The sequence below is a fragment of the Brienomyrus brachyistius genome, chromosome 8 (assembly GCF_023856365.1).
Source record: "Brienomyrus brachyistius isolate T26 chromosome 8, BBRACH_0.4, whole genome shotgun sequence".
In the NCBI taxonomy this organism is placed as follows: Eukaryota; Metazoa; Chordata; class Actinopteri; order Osteoglossiformes; family Mormyridae; genus Brienomyrus; species Brienomyrus brachyistius.
Genome location: NC_064540.1, coordinates 16,581,974 through 16,601,054, shown reverse-complemented (window position 1 = coordinate 16,601,054; position 19,081 = coordinate 16,581,974). Strand labels below are relative to the sequence as shown.

At 40.4% G+C, this 19,081-nt stretch overlaps 1 protein-coding gene across 1 annotated transcript in view; it reads right to left on the bottom strand.

Moving 5' to 3' along the window:
• LOC125747930 (contactin-4-like) overlaps window positions 1–19,081 on the bottom strand; it is a 122,050-nt gene that overhangs the window by 88,650 nt on the left and 14,319 nt on the right. The window contains exon 2 of the mRNA XM_049023582.1: window positions 14,169–14,304. Within this exon, the coding sequence (XP_048879539.1) occupies window positions 14,169–14,223 (55 nt within the window). The 5' untranslated portion in view covers window positions 14,224–14,304. The remainder of the gene's footprint in view (window positions 1–14,168; window positions 14,305–19,081) is intronic.

Here is a 19,081-nt window from a genome sequence, read left to right as displayed (position 1 = left end):
GGTCATGGGCTATTAAGGTAATGCTTAATGCAATTAGTATGGAAATAGGACACCACCTTCATACATAAACATCATCATCAACTTTTTATGTACAAACAGTGTGCAGCTTAAGCTAAATTACTCTACATTTCTTTTTTATTTTTTTGGTTAAAATTCTCTGAGCAGAGAGAGAGAGAGAGAGAGAGAGAGAGAGAGAGAGAAAGAGAGAGATGGGTTTCCGACCTATAGCCAGGTCACCTGCTCTATAAAGCAGTCGCCCAGATGAATAAGATTTCAAGCTCAGTAGGTCTGGATTAGCGAAGGCAGATAATGGGTGAGAAACAGCGAAAGCTGCCACTGACGCCTGCTTGGCAGATTACACTTTAATAGGCGATTTCACTCTTTTTCTTTAGAAGATGAGAATTTTAAAGAAATGCCAGCTAATGTGACGTTCCCCCACCCCGGAGTGTCGTACATGTGCACATCTGTGTTTCCATGCACACGCACGTTAAGGGAGACGCACATCACTGACTGCTCTGTGATCCATGTGATTGGAGCACTGCGATTCCACTGCCTGCCACCTCCCAGAATAACACTGTTACACTGTATGCAAGCCGTTCTCTGACTATTTTCATTTGATATTCACTTCTTATTCTTTTGACGGAGCTGTTGATGAAATTCACTACATTTACCAATTCTCTCAAATCAAATAATTTAACTATATTTTTAGAATGAAATTCTACTGCTAATGATACTGATCAATGGTAAAAAAAAAGACTGGAACCACTGGATGCTTTATGCTGAATACTGTATAATTCATTTTAACGTGAAAAACAAATATAAAAAATCGTTAATTATGCTTTCACCTTCACACTTTCCACCTTTTAAAATGGGTCGTGAAAAACAGAGGAGTCTGTGGTAGATGACTCAACATGATTCAAATATCTGTTTGATCAGGACTAATTAATTAGGCCCCTCAGATACAGCACAAACCAGCATGCACAGTTTGTTAGCTGGGCAGGGCTGCAAACTGCACTCTGTGTCAGCTGTCTAACAGGCCCTCTCCCTCAGGCTTTCTAGGGGCAACATGGGTCACTGAGAGCTTTTTCATCCTGTGAAGCAAACTGATGTCCTTCCAGCAAAAAAGAAGAAGAAAAAAGCAATAATTTACCCCAGTTGAAGGTGCACCCCAAGGCTGCAGTAAGTGAGCACTAGTCTGCAACCACCTATGCAGAACCAGACCATGCAGGCCTCTGTGACTGTGAGACAGCAACGCTGACACACGTCTTACAGCAGGTGGCAAGTGCTTCAGCAAGCTTCCCGGCCATTGGGGGCATCATCGGTTATTGCCTCGCCGCGATAAACCCCACTTCTGGGAGATCACATGGCAGGTGTTAAATTTACACACGCCGGAAAGAGCTGTAAAAACACAGAGAGGAGCCCTGTAAGCTTTAGCGACAAGATTCTCAAGGACACCCCAGCTATAACACGAGCTATAGCCGGCGATTTACCAGACCGCAGGGGCAAAGAAGGAAGGCAGTATCTAAACGCCATATAGCAGTCTGCGAAGCAGACATCCATCGCGGCATTAGCCGTCTGGCAGCTCTGTGGCCGAGCACATAAATTCCTCATCAAATCCAAAAAGAGCGAGATGGATATTATATGCATCTGGCTGGTTCAAAAATGAAAGGGAGCTGATTACACCATCACTAGACTTTTACTATGATGCATACACTCTACTTCTACCTCAGCTACTATGTTTACTGCGACACCGCAGAATAATGTGGTTAAGTGTGGTGATGTTCTTGTTCAAACTTCTTAAATTATAAACTGTAAATTGTACTGGATGTATGTCCCCATTCTGCAAACCCAAAACATCCCACTTGCTCAACTAAGATCTGACACTAGCTGTAATGTTGAACCCCCCCCCCCTTCCCCATTCTGCTTTAATTGGTTTATTTATCTCTGCATCCACACTAAGTCTGACAGATGTGCAAAAGCATGGGTAGGTTAATACACAAGAGAGCTTGCATGTGTACAGAGTTCACCGGTAGAAAAACCTGCAAAGTCTGAAACAAGACATCACATTTATCTTCATGTCATTCACACACATTTCCTATCCCACTTGTCCAATTCATATTCCTGTCTTGTTTCCTTGCATTTGTTTTGTTGTTCTCCAGAGTCACTATAACAAGCTGTCACATGTCAGTCAGACTCTGGCAAATTAAAAGTCAAGAAACAGTATTAAACTAAAATTGGTCGACTTCAGCAATAGGAAATAAGACAGAAGAAAGACATGAAGAGATTTATGAATTAAGCAGAGATGGTCATAAGCCTACAATGATGTAAACATAGAAAGGAAAAACACAGACAAAGACTATGAAGCCTCCGATCTCATTCATGTCAGGGTATATAACCAAATCCGATTAATCTCAGCCTTTGATAACATTTCAGACGAGGCTTTTGTCTGTCATTTCGTACAGTAAACACAACTAAAATAAAAATCACCATCATTCTGGTCTTATGGGGTCAGCCTGGTAGCTTTCTGCATATCTTAATACCTTCCATTAATCAGTTAACAGTGCTCTTTGCAGGTGCTTGTTTTTAAATATGATTTCAGTACGGTGCGTAAGTTTCAAACCCATCAGCTACAGCTAGGCTGACAAACACATTCTCACGTTCACTACTGCATGCTCATTTTCGTTCCAGCTGAACTCGCTTTTTCCATCTTTATTGTTCGCTCGAGCTGCAGATTGAGCAAATGTTGCTGCGAAAATGACATAAATGGCTCGTTCCCCAAAAGGAGGGTTGTGTTTACAACGGCGGCTCAAAGGAGTTCAGTGACAAGACAATGGTCCTTTTAGGAAAGATCCCTAGCTGAGCTATGGAGCCACTTTCACAGAATTTATGGCTCACCTCGAATAGAGGCATCATCTTTAAAAATAATCCATAATTCTTCATTATTTTCAATTATTTTTACTAAAGTGGTTTATGTGATTCAGCCTAATGATAATAATACTCATCTGTTTATCTAGAGCTATAGGGTGTATTTGTTTTTCCCTTTGTAATGTGAAAAATATTAACACTAGTTGTTTGATAGTCTTTAAAGACCCCTCTTTCCCAGTCGTCCATCTCAGGGTGCTACTGTGCTAGCAGGTATCCTCACTGTTGTTTTGTTTTCATCCATGCAGACACATCATCCAAGTCTCGGCTGCTTGACTAATTCCCCCTGTGATAGGAAAGACACTTGCTTCCGCATCTTCGATATGGGAAGCTCTCTCTCTCTCTCTCTCCACGACAGGGCGTACCTGGAGACACCAAATGCTGATTAAATCGTACCGCTCCACCCGGGGGAAATCAGGCACTGTTGTGACCATTCTGCACAATGCAGGGAGACCAGACCTGTTTACTGTACTGCCAAACAGGCATTCATTAGATGCCTGGTATAATTGCACTTCTTCGCGGTGTTAACAAGCAAAAACATACAAGCACTTGCTCTCTAGATGAATTGCACAGGTAACCAGTAAGGGCAGGGCTGGATGAACTGTGAGTGCATTATATAATTTAAAATTATTGTTCTGCTTATTGGAATGAAATTGCACATTTATTCTGATTTATTCAATTTTTGCTTAATTTTAATAGATTAAAATCTTAACTGAACAAAGCATGTATGGCAAAGCTGTGTTTCTTCGGTGGAGGAATTCAGGAGGTTCAGTGTCTGGAACTTTCTCCACCACTCTCCTACTGCCACACACTTAAAATAAAATGGGCATTACCCTCTTTTTTTTTGAGCGACAAAACATATTAATTATCACTGTTTCCAGATGGCTTTTTGCATAAGCATTTAGGAAAAAACAATAATTAAAAACTACAAAACATATCACATGACATATTCTACGAATAAAAAAGGGTCTTGCATGCGGCCTGAATCTCTGACGTCACCAATCAGCAGGGGCCTGCCTTTGTTATCGTCTGAGGACGTGACACCCTTTCATCAAGCCACGTGTAGAGTACAGTAATTGCATCTCCAGGGGAGTACCAGGTGGGTCCTCCAGGAGAGGCATCCGTGTAGTTACAGATATACAGTGTGGTCTTCTGTGAACATAGTAGAGCCACTAATAATATCTAGGTTAATGAAACTGTGAATACTATAATATTCATCATTTACAAAGCCACAGAAATGCCCACTTTAATAAAAACAGGGTAAAATTGCTAAAAAAAATAAAATAAATGCACTTGAGTTTTCAGTTCTGTTCTAAACATTTACAAAAGTTACTTTGTATATTTATTCATCCACATATATGAAAGTGTTTCAATAATTCCCTAATACACAGAATTCTATATGATTAAAAACCATTTACAAATTTATTTACAAATTTAATCGAGTTTTTATATTCAAGGGAATTTCAACAGTTTTGGACAAGTATGAAGAACTAATTATGCCAAGTTCCTCACTGCGCATATCTGTGCACAATAAGCATGAATTGTCACTGCATTAGAGCGAAGCACTGTTTCACTGGCAAACGTCAGAGTACCCTAGAGGTAACACCTGGCTTTCACAAAACACCCTTTACCCTGATGACTGGGAGAGGCACACATTTGTTACCTGCAGGGGTCCATTACACCTAGAGAGACCAAGGGGGTGGAGAACCCTTCCAAATATCACAGCAACTCCGCAAAAAGACCCGTCTGCTAGTCAGACTTTTAGACAGAACAGAGTCGTGCAGAGAAATGAAGAAAAACTGACTGGCACCACTTTTTATGGCCAATGAAGCCCTAGCTGCCGATAGTCCAGAACGTTCTTTGTAGGGTTTACCAGAAGCTGTATATGGCTGAGTGGTACCGTTGTACAGTATGGGAGATATGTATGTTGTTGTGATAACCCAAATGAAACTATATGTTCTCACCATCAAACACAAACCAAAAAAAAAACCTCACATTCTAATATCATACACAAGGAATTGTCTGACTGCACATTCCCACCTGCAATTTGCAACAAATTATGGATTTGTTTCCCCACCACTTAGGTAGCTAACTGTATTTCACTGTGTATGTTTTAATGTTTGTCTTAAAATGCAATCTATATTATGTAAATGCCTGAATATTTATATTCAATTTATTACTTCCTCATTTCCACCATGACCAATGTTTTCCATGACATAACAGTAAGGAATGTAACAGACACACCAATGGTATAAGTAACTACCATGTAATATGAAACAGACAAAAAACAATACAGACACATACAGACCCCACAGTGATTTAATTCTGAGATTAAATGTTACTGAGATTGTTTTCACTGTACACACACAAGCTCCAGTTAAATTTCCCACAATAAATTTTGCCGGACAAAAATTCTGCAGTAAACCAAAAGTATGACCATAATAATGCCCAGACCTATGTTACACTCTCTCCCCACCTCTCAAAAAATCTTTATATTTTCTCAGTTCTCTCTCTAACAGGATCAAGTGTCAAAACTGCCCTTTTCTTTGCTATCACAAGGCTTCAGTTTTGTCATGATCTGTCTTAATCAGGTCCAGGTCATCACCCATACAGTATCTCAGCAAAGTTTTAAAAAATCCATCAAAAACTTTTTGAGTTATGGTCATAACGAGAAAGTGTCTGCAACAACAGAGGTAGACCTGTCCCAAAAGCTTATATATTCCCCTTCCTGGGGAATATAAAAATTATGATAAAACCTTTCATTTTGCTAATATAATTTTATTCTTGAATTCCTTTGGTAATAAACTGAGTAAATTACATGGCTATGCCATAATACTGCCACTGGGCTTATATTTTGTGTTATTTGATTTCTTACCACACAAATCCCGATTTTCCCAATTTGTATCTCTCCACTTCCGTTTCAATTTCATTATAGACACTGTACTGTGATGCATTAAATCTATATTGTAAACTTGCACAAATACTTCATAGAAATCACTATAAATATATGGACTGATCTGTTTCCTTAAAAAACTTCCCATTAACTTCACCAAGGTTTTGAACACCTGTGTTCTTTGTCATGTTTTTTGGCCATAAACACTGTGATAATTTGCTTCAGATTTACACTTGGCTGTGTTTTATCCCCCAGCTTGGGTGTCTGTCGTAAGGTTTATCTGTGCCCAAATCTTTCAAAGCCAAGCAGCTGTCAGGCCTGCTTCTCATTAGGTTTCCATAAGTGTAGGTTAAAGAATCAGCAGATTATTAATTTCCTGGCTGAGAAGAAGACCGTCAAGATATTACAGGTTTTGAGCAGCATGTAAAATTTTCTTTAGAAAAACTTTTACATACAGATGATCTGAGCTCATTTACATTTAGGCTTAAATGTTGGTAGGATACAGTTTCTGGCATATTTTTGATGATTACTACATTTTTAAGAGTCAGACTCTGCAGAATTATGATACACACATGTGCTCCATTGCAGAGGTTTCTCTAAGGGCTGTTAACACCTGTTTAACCTTAGCGAGAAAAGCTATAGTCTCTCCTTCAACACAAATCCTCCCAGTCAGTGAGCTCAACTTCAGCTTTCAGTCGCTAGGCTTATCGGTGCGGAAATGATCAGGGTATTAAGCTAACATGGATTCCCCGAGGCTGTGCCTGGGGAGGCAGATTCAGAGTGATAACACTCCCAGAGTCACATAAATGTATAGGTTTCGTGTAGTGAGACTAAATATCAACCACATGAGGAAAAAGTACTCCAATAATATGCATCTTGTCACAGGACAACTAATGACAAGTCCCATAAATGATTTTTCTTTTCCTGTTATATTGTTACGCGTCAGGCGATTACTATACTCTGCTAAATTTTGAATTGAACTGCCAAAGGTGGACCTACAGATATTGTAAACAGTGCTGGATAAGCCTGAACTTTGTGTAATTTTCTGAAATAAATCATAAACAGAATGATTATGTGTTTGAATAATGTGTTTTACTAAAATACCAAACAGCGGACGAGGACAAACGATCATGTGAAATTGACAATTTCTGTCAATGTCTCATGAATAATGAATACAGGGAGGTACTGAGTTTTTTCTTTTGCTTGTTAACGTGGACGGTGACTAGTGTGACAATTAAATGTCCAAAATACTACATGCCTTAATTAAACCTGGAAAAGGTCATTTGTATGGTGATTTCTGGATACTTTCCTATTTTGTGACTTTCCCCCTTTGGGGCAGTGATTCGGGGTTCAGAAGGCCAGCCATGAAAGCAACAGTCTCATTGCAATTAAAAAAATAAATAAATAAAACAATAAAACAAAATGAAAGTCATATTCAATATCAAGTGACAAATAACTTGATTGCGCTTACCTCAGCATAAATGCAAAAATTAAACCCAGAGAAAGAATGAAGAACAAAGCATCTGCTTTTGGAGTCGCAGCATTCATTCAATTGACATTCATAATGCATTGTCAGCCGCACATAATAAAGACGCTCGACTTCCCATCCCGCAGATAAGAAGCATCCAGCAGAGGTCTTAGTGTTTCAAGTGTGCTGCCCTTCTGGTCTCCTGAGGTTACACAGCGGATTCTGTCTGAGATATTGTGTCTCTTTATAAAAGGGGGAAAAATCCAGGCAAGACAATTACAAGCTACGATCAGCTGCACAAGGAACTGAATGATATGGGAGGCAAATAGGCAAATGTGTTCAGTGCTGGAAGTGGCTAAATGCTACATGAATAGCTTCAAGGTCAGGGTTATACAAAAAGCAGGCTTTTGCTGTTTGTGCTTCACGAGAAGTATTTGAAAAAAAATACTACTCTCATGCATTAAGCTAGGTCATAAGAACAAAAACCTGTTACTCTGTTCATTTGTAGATGGGACTATACAGAGATAGGTGGATAGTAAGAATTACACAGCATACTGTATACAGAAATAAAATTTTATACATTTATTACATGCTGTTACCACTTAAAATTTAAAAAACTACAAAAACATTTTAAATAGTTAAAAATTGAATGATAAAACCTTCTGTTTGAATATTCAATGTTTTGTGTTCCACTTCACGATTTGCAGTTAATATCAATATTCCGCATTATGTAGTAATTTGTTGTTAACAACTGAAAACTCAATAGTAGCCGACAGCTAAGTGACTCAGGGGTGGAAAGTTAAACATGAATATCGAGCAGAGAGAGAATACTTTCTAGAAGTATTTTCACCTATTGAATGTTCCCTCTGTCAGACAGAACTTAGTGTTTGTTGAATGATTTATAAGGATCCATATCTCTGAGACACTGATAATCTGCACCAAGTTATAAGTCAATAATCTGTATCATGTAGTTGAAGCCATAAACAAAGATGAGCTGTTTTTCTTTTGACGTTTGTGTCTTGGGGGGTGTCATTATGCAGGGATGAGCACCATGACCCAACACCCCCAGGATTATGCACTTCTTGCCCTGGGCTCGGTGTTTTTACTTCCCCTGTTTATGTGAGGTTTTTTCCAGAGTATTCCCATAGTCCAAAAGCATATGGTGTCTCTAAACTGCCCATAGTGTGTGATGGTTTGTTTGTGGCCAGCAATGGACTGGCATCCCATCCAGAGTGTCCCCTTTGCAGCCTGTGACAGGCCTGACGATACACAGCATAAGCCTTTACGGAACAGGGGAGGACGTGTGAATCTCTTTCCTACATGTCACATAAATGGAGGCCTTTAGAACATGCAAAGATACCCTCAGTTCTTGGAAAATGTCAGGCCAGGCTAAAATATTTAATTCTCAGTTTTCATTAATCATTAATCGATCACTAAGCCTCCAGACCTCCAAGACATTCCTCTAAAATTCTGCAGGGTTCATAACCGAACACATCAGGGCTTTTTGGAATCAGAAATCTGCCCTCTATGTGTTTAATGTCTAAATGTGTATTATTAATGTTGTGTGTCATTATTTTCCTGTGGCACATTTGTCACTTGTCTGTTCTGTGTCTACTGCTATGTTTACGTCTGTGTACATACTCTGCAAAGTCAACACACGCTAAATTATGCTTGTGTGTACATACATGTAGAATATCAAACTTCAGTCATCAATACCTCAGATTCCTGGCTGTTTATGAACAGACCAGCCCGTGCCATTCCCTTATTTTGACTTGTCCCTAACCGTTTTTGTTGTGTACTGGATATACTCCAACAGATACCAAGCAAACATGGGACCAAAGTAAACAAAGGACAGACTTCCTTTTGCCCCTCAATCTTTCCCTTTAAAAATAAACTGTGGGATGAGTGCTGAGTCAGCTGCAAGGCGAAATTGAGTGATCCGTTTAAATAGCCATCCATGGTCTCCCAGAGATGGCCAGGTCCACTGCTTATACCGTAGGAGTTTTACTTACGGAAAAATGTTCTGAGGGCAGAAGGAACAATGATTGGTTATCTCACTGAACCAATCAGATTGTAGAGAAGATGGGCCCAAGCAACTAGAGGAGGTGGGACTAATCAACCAGATGTCTTGGTCCCTCCTGCTCTCACTGCTTGGACCCAGCTCCACTACAATCTAATTGGTTATCTTTCTGAACCAATCATTATTCCTTCTGCCCTCAGAACATTATTCTGTAAGTAAAACTCCCACAAGCAGCTCTGCTGCATTAAAGATCCATCCTTGGCTTGAGTTTGTAAAGCAGTCACTCCTGCTGGCCCAGATCCCTCAGGCTGTCCCTGACAGGTGACCTTGGACCTTATCTACAGGTGTACCATGAGACTTAGTTGTTTTCGCTCTGTATGTCATGTTCGCTTTGTTATTTCCTCTCACCGATTCTCATGCCCCTTATAAGCAGATCAAATTTGCTTATATCCACCCCCCCCACCCCCCTTCCCCCACACAGATGCACAGGACATCCCTGACAGTGCTGCCATCAGCATGAAACTAAAAATGCACTTTTAACCTAGAAGCATTCAAAATGGATGTTTAAGAAATGCTAAAGGTTTTAGAGATGTCGGAATAAAAGTGTACCGTGTTTATGAATGTTTTGGTGATGATCTTTTTTGTCATTTCCTAAATACATTTTTAAATTAATAATGAATTAAATTAAATGTCAAGCACGAAAGCAAGCTTTCTAAAAATTCAGTACAGAAGGAATGCATTGCGTTTTAGAAAATGTGTAAGACTGCAGAGGTATGATTATGTTGCCCATATTTTGTGCAATGTAGCATTTCAAAGGAAATTCTTTATAAAATTAAAACTGCTGAGTTCCGTATACAGAAAACATTTGCCATGACTTGGCAATATCGAAGCCTTTTAAAATTCCACAATGCGATTTTATTCAATTATTCCAAATCTGAGAATGTTATCAACCAATTACAGCTGTTTAGCATTTACAGTCAACATTATACAAACATACAAAAAGGATTTCCCACAGTACTGTATAGAGATGAATCTACAAGATTTGAAATATACACTGTGGAAAAAGGTTTCCACATTCTGATTGCCTAATTTAACATTCAAATGATACACTGAAATTAAGCACAGCCAGGGGCTTATGGAATTGCTGTTATACAAGCAGTTTAAAATATCTTGTTTTCCTGCCCCCCCTCCCCCCATTTCATTTTAAAGTGAACATTACATCTCTCAGTCTTCATACATTCGCCTTTCATCTATTCATTCTCAAGAACATGCCAGCATCCTCTTAAGACAAAAGGAATATACAGACGTTCCTCTACTTACGAACATTCAACTTACAAACTTTTAGACATATGAATGAAGAGGACTGTAAGTCCAAATTGTATTCGTTAGGCTCCCGTTTACTGTCCGCAACATCAAATTGTTTCCTGCACACCAATTCCACCCAGTACGACTTCGGACCACTACTCCCGCCACGCAGCAGCGTAGCCTGCATACTCCCAGCATCCTAGGTCTTTGTACTTGCGTATACCCTTATAATGATGTTGAATAATGACTAATGAACATTTCAAGTTACGAACGGCCGTTCGGAACACATCTCGTTCGTAAGTAGAGGAGCGTCTGTATTCACTGCCTTGAAACTGAGAAACTGTAAATAAGATGGCGTTATTAATTTGTAATTGAGTAATAAAGTTAACCATATTTAAAGAGACATTTAAAAAACTGAGCCAGTCTTATACAGAATGATTATTTTCTATGAATCACAGAAACACTGAATAATATATATATATATATATATATATATATATATATATATATATATATATATATATGAGGTTTTTGAAATGCTGGTGTCAATATGACTATAGTACTTATAGTAGTGCTGCATCATGGCTCCTGACTCTGGGTCTTTAACACGTTAGTGTGATTTATCATCAACAATCAAAATCAATTATTGTAAGCCAGTGCTCTCAGTTTGTGTGTGTGTGTTTTGTGCCTGGGTCACGTATATATAACATTGTGAGGACCAAACATCCCTAAAATGTCATAAAAACCTTTTCAGTCCCCATAAAGGGAAACTCAATTTTATAAAAATCCAAAAATGCCGAACATCTTGTATTTCATGTGGTTACTTATGGTTAAGGTTAGGGCTGGGTAGGGGTGTAGGTCGTCATAGTTGGGATTAGCGTTTTTCCCCATAGAAATGACTGGACAGTCCCCACAAAGATACGAACACAAACGTACGTCTGTGTGTGTGTGTGTGTGTGTGTGTATATGTTTGTGTGTGATACATCTGTAACCATGAGACTAAACTAGTGGTTTGATGTGTTTGTCTTTGTCAGGGAAACTGCGTGTCCTCTTGTCTTGTCCTTTTTATACTCAGATTTGCTCTTTACATTCATCTGGATTGAATCAGGTTAACAGCGACCTTCCTGGATTATTAGAAACAAAGAGAAGGGTTTCACATCTTTTGCCTTCTTTTCAACCGGCTGTGATCGCTCTTTGCTTCTAGTCCTTAAGAGAGATTTTCCCTGTTGCCGGCTTGAAACAGACTGTGACACAGTCACCGATCCCGTTTCTAGAGGTAGAGCCGCATGCGCCGGCATCCCCGCCCTCCTCCACCGCCGCAGGCGGGGCTTCTTGGTTGCGCGCTGCATTTCAAACTGATAACGTCTGAGAAGGAAACTGCTGCTGATGCTGAGCAGCAGTAGGTGGGAAGCCATTAATGTTGTTCCACATTGGCGTGTAAGAGATGAATAAACAAAGGAACACCTGCCACCGTGACCTGGAGGGGGCGGAGGGGGGGGGATTATAATTGCGAGCATGTGTTCTAAGGAATGGGGTGGGGGGGGACTCTGCAGTGATCAGGTGGCAGTGGGGAGGGTGTGAGCGAAGGAGGAGAGGGAACGGGAGGCCGACCTGTCATGGCTGGTCGGAGAACAAAGCGCAGCACTTAGCAGGGGAACGGGGATCATCCAGACCCCCCCCCCAACATCAAGCGGGGTCTCCCAGGGAATCCGGCAGGATGACGTGGATGCTGACTGGCTATCCACAGACAGCATGACCTTTCAGAGTCGGCCTCACATTCTGTACTTGGCTCACATGGTGACACTCGACACGGCACGTGACTGGTCAGCCGGCTCGCCGGTGGACGTCTGGCCCTTCACTTAGTCACACCAGACGACCGAGAATAAAAGGCATTTTGCATTAACCTTTACAGTATAGAAAATATAAATGATGCTTCTTTTTCCTGGTGCTTTGGACCTTTCAGCTATGCCATTGTGCCATCCTTTGAGACATACGCAAATACAGGTGAGAGTGAAGGGTCAGGTCATTTTCTCTCCCCCCCAGAGAATTTGGGATTTAAGGGCTTTAGTCCAGGGCTCAACAACATCATCAACTGGTGGGGCTTGGGATTCAAACCGGCAACCTCCCGATGACAGGCACGGAGCCCTAGCTGTTCACCCACACTGCCCCCGTCACGCCTTAGCCGACGCCCCATTTACATCATGATCTCATGAAGCATGTAAAACCAGCACATCAGTAAACAAGGTTCAGCTTCAACTTCTGGGCACAAAGTCAAATCATTCAATTCTGCATTTAGGGATGGCAAACTCTACCAATGATCATTGGCTTTTACCCCAGCGAGTACAATGACTCCTCACTGAATGCTGACTTGCATCTCACTGCTGTTAAAAGCTGTAAGTAAGAAAAACGAAGCCATTTCGTAAAATTAGATCAATAAGAGGGAGGCTAGAAAATGCTGCCACACGGGCCGCCGTTGGGAATAGCCACTATGCCAACTATACAGTACGGCTCGCACATTTGGCTCCTTTGATGTAGATTATTTGTCTGAGGAATATTACTTAAAGACTAAGCCATTCTGAATTTCAGTCTATGAAGCCTTTCAACGGGAAAGATGTGCAACATTGCTTCTCGTTAGCTCTAACTTGTAGGCTTAGGCTTTTAGTGTTACTGCAAATACTTGAACAAGCATACATGTTGGCCATATTGCTAGGGAGTATAATTGTTTTAAAATAAATGCAGTGACAGCAGCAATACTCTTATTAGCCAGAGTATTAATCTAGGAGTAATTGTAATGCTCAAGTGGCATTTTGTACTGGAATATCTACAAGGAAAATTAAATGAAGCATCGAACAAAGGACTTCATTTTCGATTAAATGCAGACCGTGTATTTTAATGTTAGACTATCTATTCGATTATAGAACACGTACATTTAGGATATATCATTAAGGGGTCTCTAAACACTAGATTACTGGCACAACTCACAAATTGGGTGGAATAGGATGGAGAATGAGCCGACTAATTTGATTGGATTATTAAAATTTACTATAGATCTTTGTGTTGGTCTGATTGGATCATTACATTTCGCTACTTTGCCGGTGATGTTTGTTTCACACTACAATAAAAAGACAACAGCAATGGCCTCAGTATGGATGAGCACAAATACCTGTCCCTGAATGAAGATCTTTTTTCCTTTTTTGATTAAATCTTACACATTGTCCAAATCAATGTATTAGATTTCATATTTTCATCTGCTTAGGTGTATATCAGATCCTCATATATATTCCAGACAGTTAACCGCAGACAGCCTTTTCAGAGTGCAATCATACAGCTCCAATTATTCTTTTCAAAATGCACTCAGCATTAAATAGAACAATCTGGCTATTTGTATCTTAATGGGAAAAAAAAGATTAATGTTTTCCTATATTTGGGTATTAGAAGAACTTATATTCTAAATTACGTTTTCCAAGCACAGCCTGCCCCAAATACATACGAATAAGCGTGCAAACTTCTCAGAAAGAGCTTTGGCATGCGCACATCACAAGTTCTTAATAAGACTTCACCTGTGAGGCACCCCACCGAAGAGGCCAGCACCAGCAGTTTCCATAGCAACATCATCTTCAATTTCTGGGGTCAAAGTAGGCTCACGTCCAATCACAAGGGTATGATATCCTTTTAGTAGCTTCCCAGGTCTTTATTCTGAATGAAAGAAGAAGAAATAAAGAGAATATATTACACACACAAAGGCTCACATTCAGAGCAGGTATAATGTACAGAGTATAGCAATACAAAAAGTACTAGATTTCAATTAGAACTTAAATTAAATATGTATTACACCACATGTGTAATAGTCTTCAACTTTTATACTTAAAATATGTGTTAACATTTTTATTGTGTGAAATATTTATGAAGGTATAAAAAGTTGCATAAAGAAACCAAAGTATCTTCCAGCTGCTTATGCAGGACAGAACTGTGGGTTTATCCTGGAGCCAGAAGCAGGCAGCACAGGACATGGGGCAGAGGAACCTCCGGGGTGGGAGGCCAGTGCCCTGTGGCTGGGAATGCCCACACACAATGCCGACAGCTGCAAAAACACCAGTGAGCCTGTAACTACACAGCCGCAAGAGGTAGCGGGAGCAGAGCAGTCAGCGCAGAGAGAGCACGCAAACTGCACACACAGAATCTGAACCCCATACACTGGAGATGTGGGGTAAACAGTGTTACTCACTGCAGCACGGAGCCCACCCTGGTTTTCCTTCAGTGGGAAAATGCACCGCAGTTTAGCTGTAATGGTAACCCTTTGGGCTCTTACATCTGAGACCAGAATCACTAAACCATCCCTGCTTTATGTTAAAGACAACAGAGTATCTTGCCGCTTACAAGTGTCAGAGTCCTTTGTATGATTCTAGTAATAATTTTTACTGCAGCTCACAAAATCAGTGTGTGCTTTGAACGGTCATAGCCGAAAGACTGGTTCGTTTGAAAGTCGTCCACACATATGATTTTTACAAAGACTGAAAGAGCATAAAAAAATCACTTGACCAAAAAAGAAATAAAAAAATTCTTGCATGGTTGTCAAGGCCTATAGGTTTCCAAAAAACACTAAAAAGAGTTGTGTCTAAAAACAAAATACTAGTAAAGAACTCTATTTTTATATATTTTAATCTATTTATTGGTTGCTCTCAAACACAGTGATGGTGCATTCAATACAATGATATACATATATTATCATATTATATTTTATTATTTTATTTTTTTGACAAAATTCCATCCATCCATCCATCCATCTTCTGCTTATCCAGTGCAGGACCATAGAGAGATTGGAGCTGATTCTGGTCAGCACAGGACACAAGGCAAGAAACATCCTTGACGGGATGCCAGGATATCGCAAAGATTTTGACAGAATTGTCCTATTAGTTCCGAAAATTGACTAACACTGAGAAAATACTATTTTACAGCATATTGCGTGTGAGGGGGAAAAGCCTGTTACACACATAGCCTTTTCCAAGAAATAGTTTTGGTAATCATTATCTGCACGCCAGATAAATGAACATTCCATATTTGAAGCCATGTTTCGGCAGTGCCATAACCTAGCACACAGTAGCTCGATTCCCCTGACAACAGAGCCTCCACTGTGTCAGAGTCTCCTGCGTGTCTCCCCTCAGCGGAAGTCCCAGGGGTGGCGAGCCCACCGCAGAATCATCCCCCCGTGCTCAAATGCTCCCTTTGTGTCTAAGGGACAGTAATTCTCTGTGTGCTGCAGGCCTGGGACAGAAAGGCGCAAAGAAAGGATGAAGGGAAAAAAAAAGAAAAGAAAAAAAAAATCGATAGCATCTTGAGATGCGGGGTCCATCTTCAGTGCATTTATAGCAGCGGGTTAGCGGGGGCCTCCAAAGGCAGATGATGAGCATTAATGCAGATTCCACGCAGATGGAAAAAGAATCGCGAATGACAAAGTGAATGGTAGCTTCATCGCTTATCTCTACATTTGTTTTTCCTTTATTCATCTGCTTGATGCAGCACGTAGAACAGATGTTTTGCATATACTGTAGAACGCAACGTCATATAATATTTATACAAACTACATAGTGACAATCGTTGTAAATGCTTCTCTGCTATATGATGTAGACCGTTAGAATTAGCAACATTAAAGTACATTATTTTATAGATTCTCTGACATACTTAGCATGTACCCTAGCGTAAAAAATTAACCTACAAAAAATGCTTGGCCTTTTGCACTAATGATCTGACTATCAGGGAGGGGGAAAAAAAGATTCCCCCCCCCCCCCCCCAAGAACCAGGTGTAATGATGTATTTGAATACCATGAATGCTATAAATTCAGACCTAATGTTGAGTGCATCACCACTATTAATTCCCATGTATATATGTAGTAGCTTCGCACCATCTGCAGTTTTGCCACTCTGCGAATCCTTTGTTCATTTGTGCTGACACAATGCCACCCAGCAAAACAGCATGTATTCTGCATTCCTCCGCATGTATAAATTCTGTAATGATTTTCCTTCTACTATTCCTGGTTAAAATGTGCATACTGACACAGTATGATTCAGCACATTGTACACAAAAGAGACTCACTTACTACAGCTAACCGACTCGCTGAGTCAAATGTACCACTACAGTTCTGTACCCAATAAAAAGGAAAATGTGTTTTTGACATCATATGTGATGTGAGATCGTACTTTTAAAAGTGCAAGCAAATGATATTTTGTATTTTCCTATGAGCAATTATCAGTAAATTACGTTTTAAAATGGCTAGGCGTGGATTTATATGCATTATAATAGATTGCTAATGAACAGTAAAAGGTGTTCATTGTTTGACTCAATGCCTCATTATATTGTAAATCTTTCAAAATACCTGAACTGAATCATTCATGACTTGAAAGTCACGAGACTCATGTCATCGTTCCATATGCTGGTTAAATGGAGAATCTGCTCTCACTGGTGAGGTAAAACGAGGAATGACATTTGGGGCAGCGTGTCGAGCCGGTGTCCAGCCCAGCCTCTGGGCAGCTGTGGCTTGCATGTTCACCCTGTGTTTTCGCCGCCTTCCTCCATGTACCCCAGGACACTTACATGAACTGCTGCTCCTACATTGCCATCAGTGTGCGAATGCACTCAGCACCACCTAATATTACCTGGAATACATCATATTTACCAATACTGACCGACAATTTGTTGAATTGCACGCGTTCTGCATCCTGAAGTCTTGGGTTGATGCACCATCAGTCAATGTATCACCAGCCATATAAACTGCTCAAACCCTTTTCATTCCTGACTAAACAAACATACAGTAACAGGAATATCTACAGCTAAAATAAGAAGTAATAAAACAAAAGTGCATGCCTACAGTAACACAAAAGCGTTAAGCTCAACGTAAAATCGAAATGCACTATTAATTTAAGCTGTAATCTTTCTGGTGTTAATTCAAGCCAGCTTCCTATGACTGAGAACAGAAGGGTGGTATGCTGTGGGTACCAGAGCAGATCATCCCCTTTGAACCGGAGACACTTTGTTCTCATTCCTGTCTTACACCCGTCGTCACCCTGCTGTCCAGGTGTCGTCTCTGATGAACTGTTTCAGCCTCCTGTCCTGCTGGACCAGTATCAGAGTAATTAATCATTTGCACTTATTTATTATCTATTCACCAAATGAACGGTGAAAATACAGTCCCGGTATTAATGACGCGAATGTGATGATGATAGCGCCCCCTAGGTTCCGTCTTGTTTTTACACAGTATTTACATGCATTTCAGTGAGAAGAAAAACGTACAAATATTATGGTAAATATAATGCTTATGACTACAGAATAAAGTCCCATCATGTAACAAATACAGAAAGTCCTACACTTCCTATATACAGCATAATATTTGACTCAATCTCTGATGTGTGTATAGAACTAGTAGTTTCACACATGATATTCTGAGCTCAAACCACAAAAGAAATTCCCAGAATGGAGAGAAGCCACCGCTTTAGACATAAAACGGAGGAAAGACTGTTTCGGGAAACCCTAAAGATTTTAAAACATGTGCCAGTCAGAATCATCTACAGCCACAAACGTGCGGGAGCCTCTCTAATGTCCTCTGGAGCCTCCAAGGAGCCCAACGCCGTCGCTCAGAGATGAGCCTCAATCTCGGCAACAAATCCTGCTAGTCTGCCGCACAGCACGGAGATGTCTGTGGAATTTAAAAATGGGACTTCAAGCTGCTTAGTGCACTGCCCCTCTCCTGTTCACACATATATCTCTCTGCTCACTGGTGTCCTTGGAAAAATTAAGTATGAGGCCTTTTTACTTAAAATTCAGAATCAAAGGCTGCAAACTGAAGTCATCAAAAGCAGGTACTGAAATAGGACTTGTGCGTCTTGCCAATAAACCAGCAGGAAGTACATGTAAACCCTATATTATATATAGCTGAGTTCTGCCTCTAGAAACCTATTTAATGTTAAACAGGAGAACACAGCGATGCATCATCTCGAATAAAAAATGTCTGGAGAAATATTTTCAATGCAGTGTAATTTGGGGCGGTGTGCACCTCAGCTAGTTACGGATCTGTACCTGTGTCATGAAGGTTATGGGTTTGAATCCCATACTGGTAGACTAATCACACCACCGGGCCTTATCCCTAACCACTAAGGGGTGCAGGGTGCTGTCATACCGCAAGCATTTCTTACTTGTGTGTTGCTCTCAATAAAAGTGTCTTGTAGATCAGTGTTTCTCAAGCCGGTCCGCGGGGACCCCCAGCAGTTCCACATTTTAACTCCCTCCCAGCTCCCAGCAGATCTGAACCAAGCAATCAAGAACACAGAAAACTTGGTACAGGTGTGTAGAGAGCTGGAAGGGAGCAAAACTGTGGACCGTCTAGGGGTCCCCAAGGACCGGCTTGAGAAACACGGATCTAAATAAACATAAAATGGATAAGCGCAAATATAAAAGCAATAAGTGCAAATACAAAGCTAACTA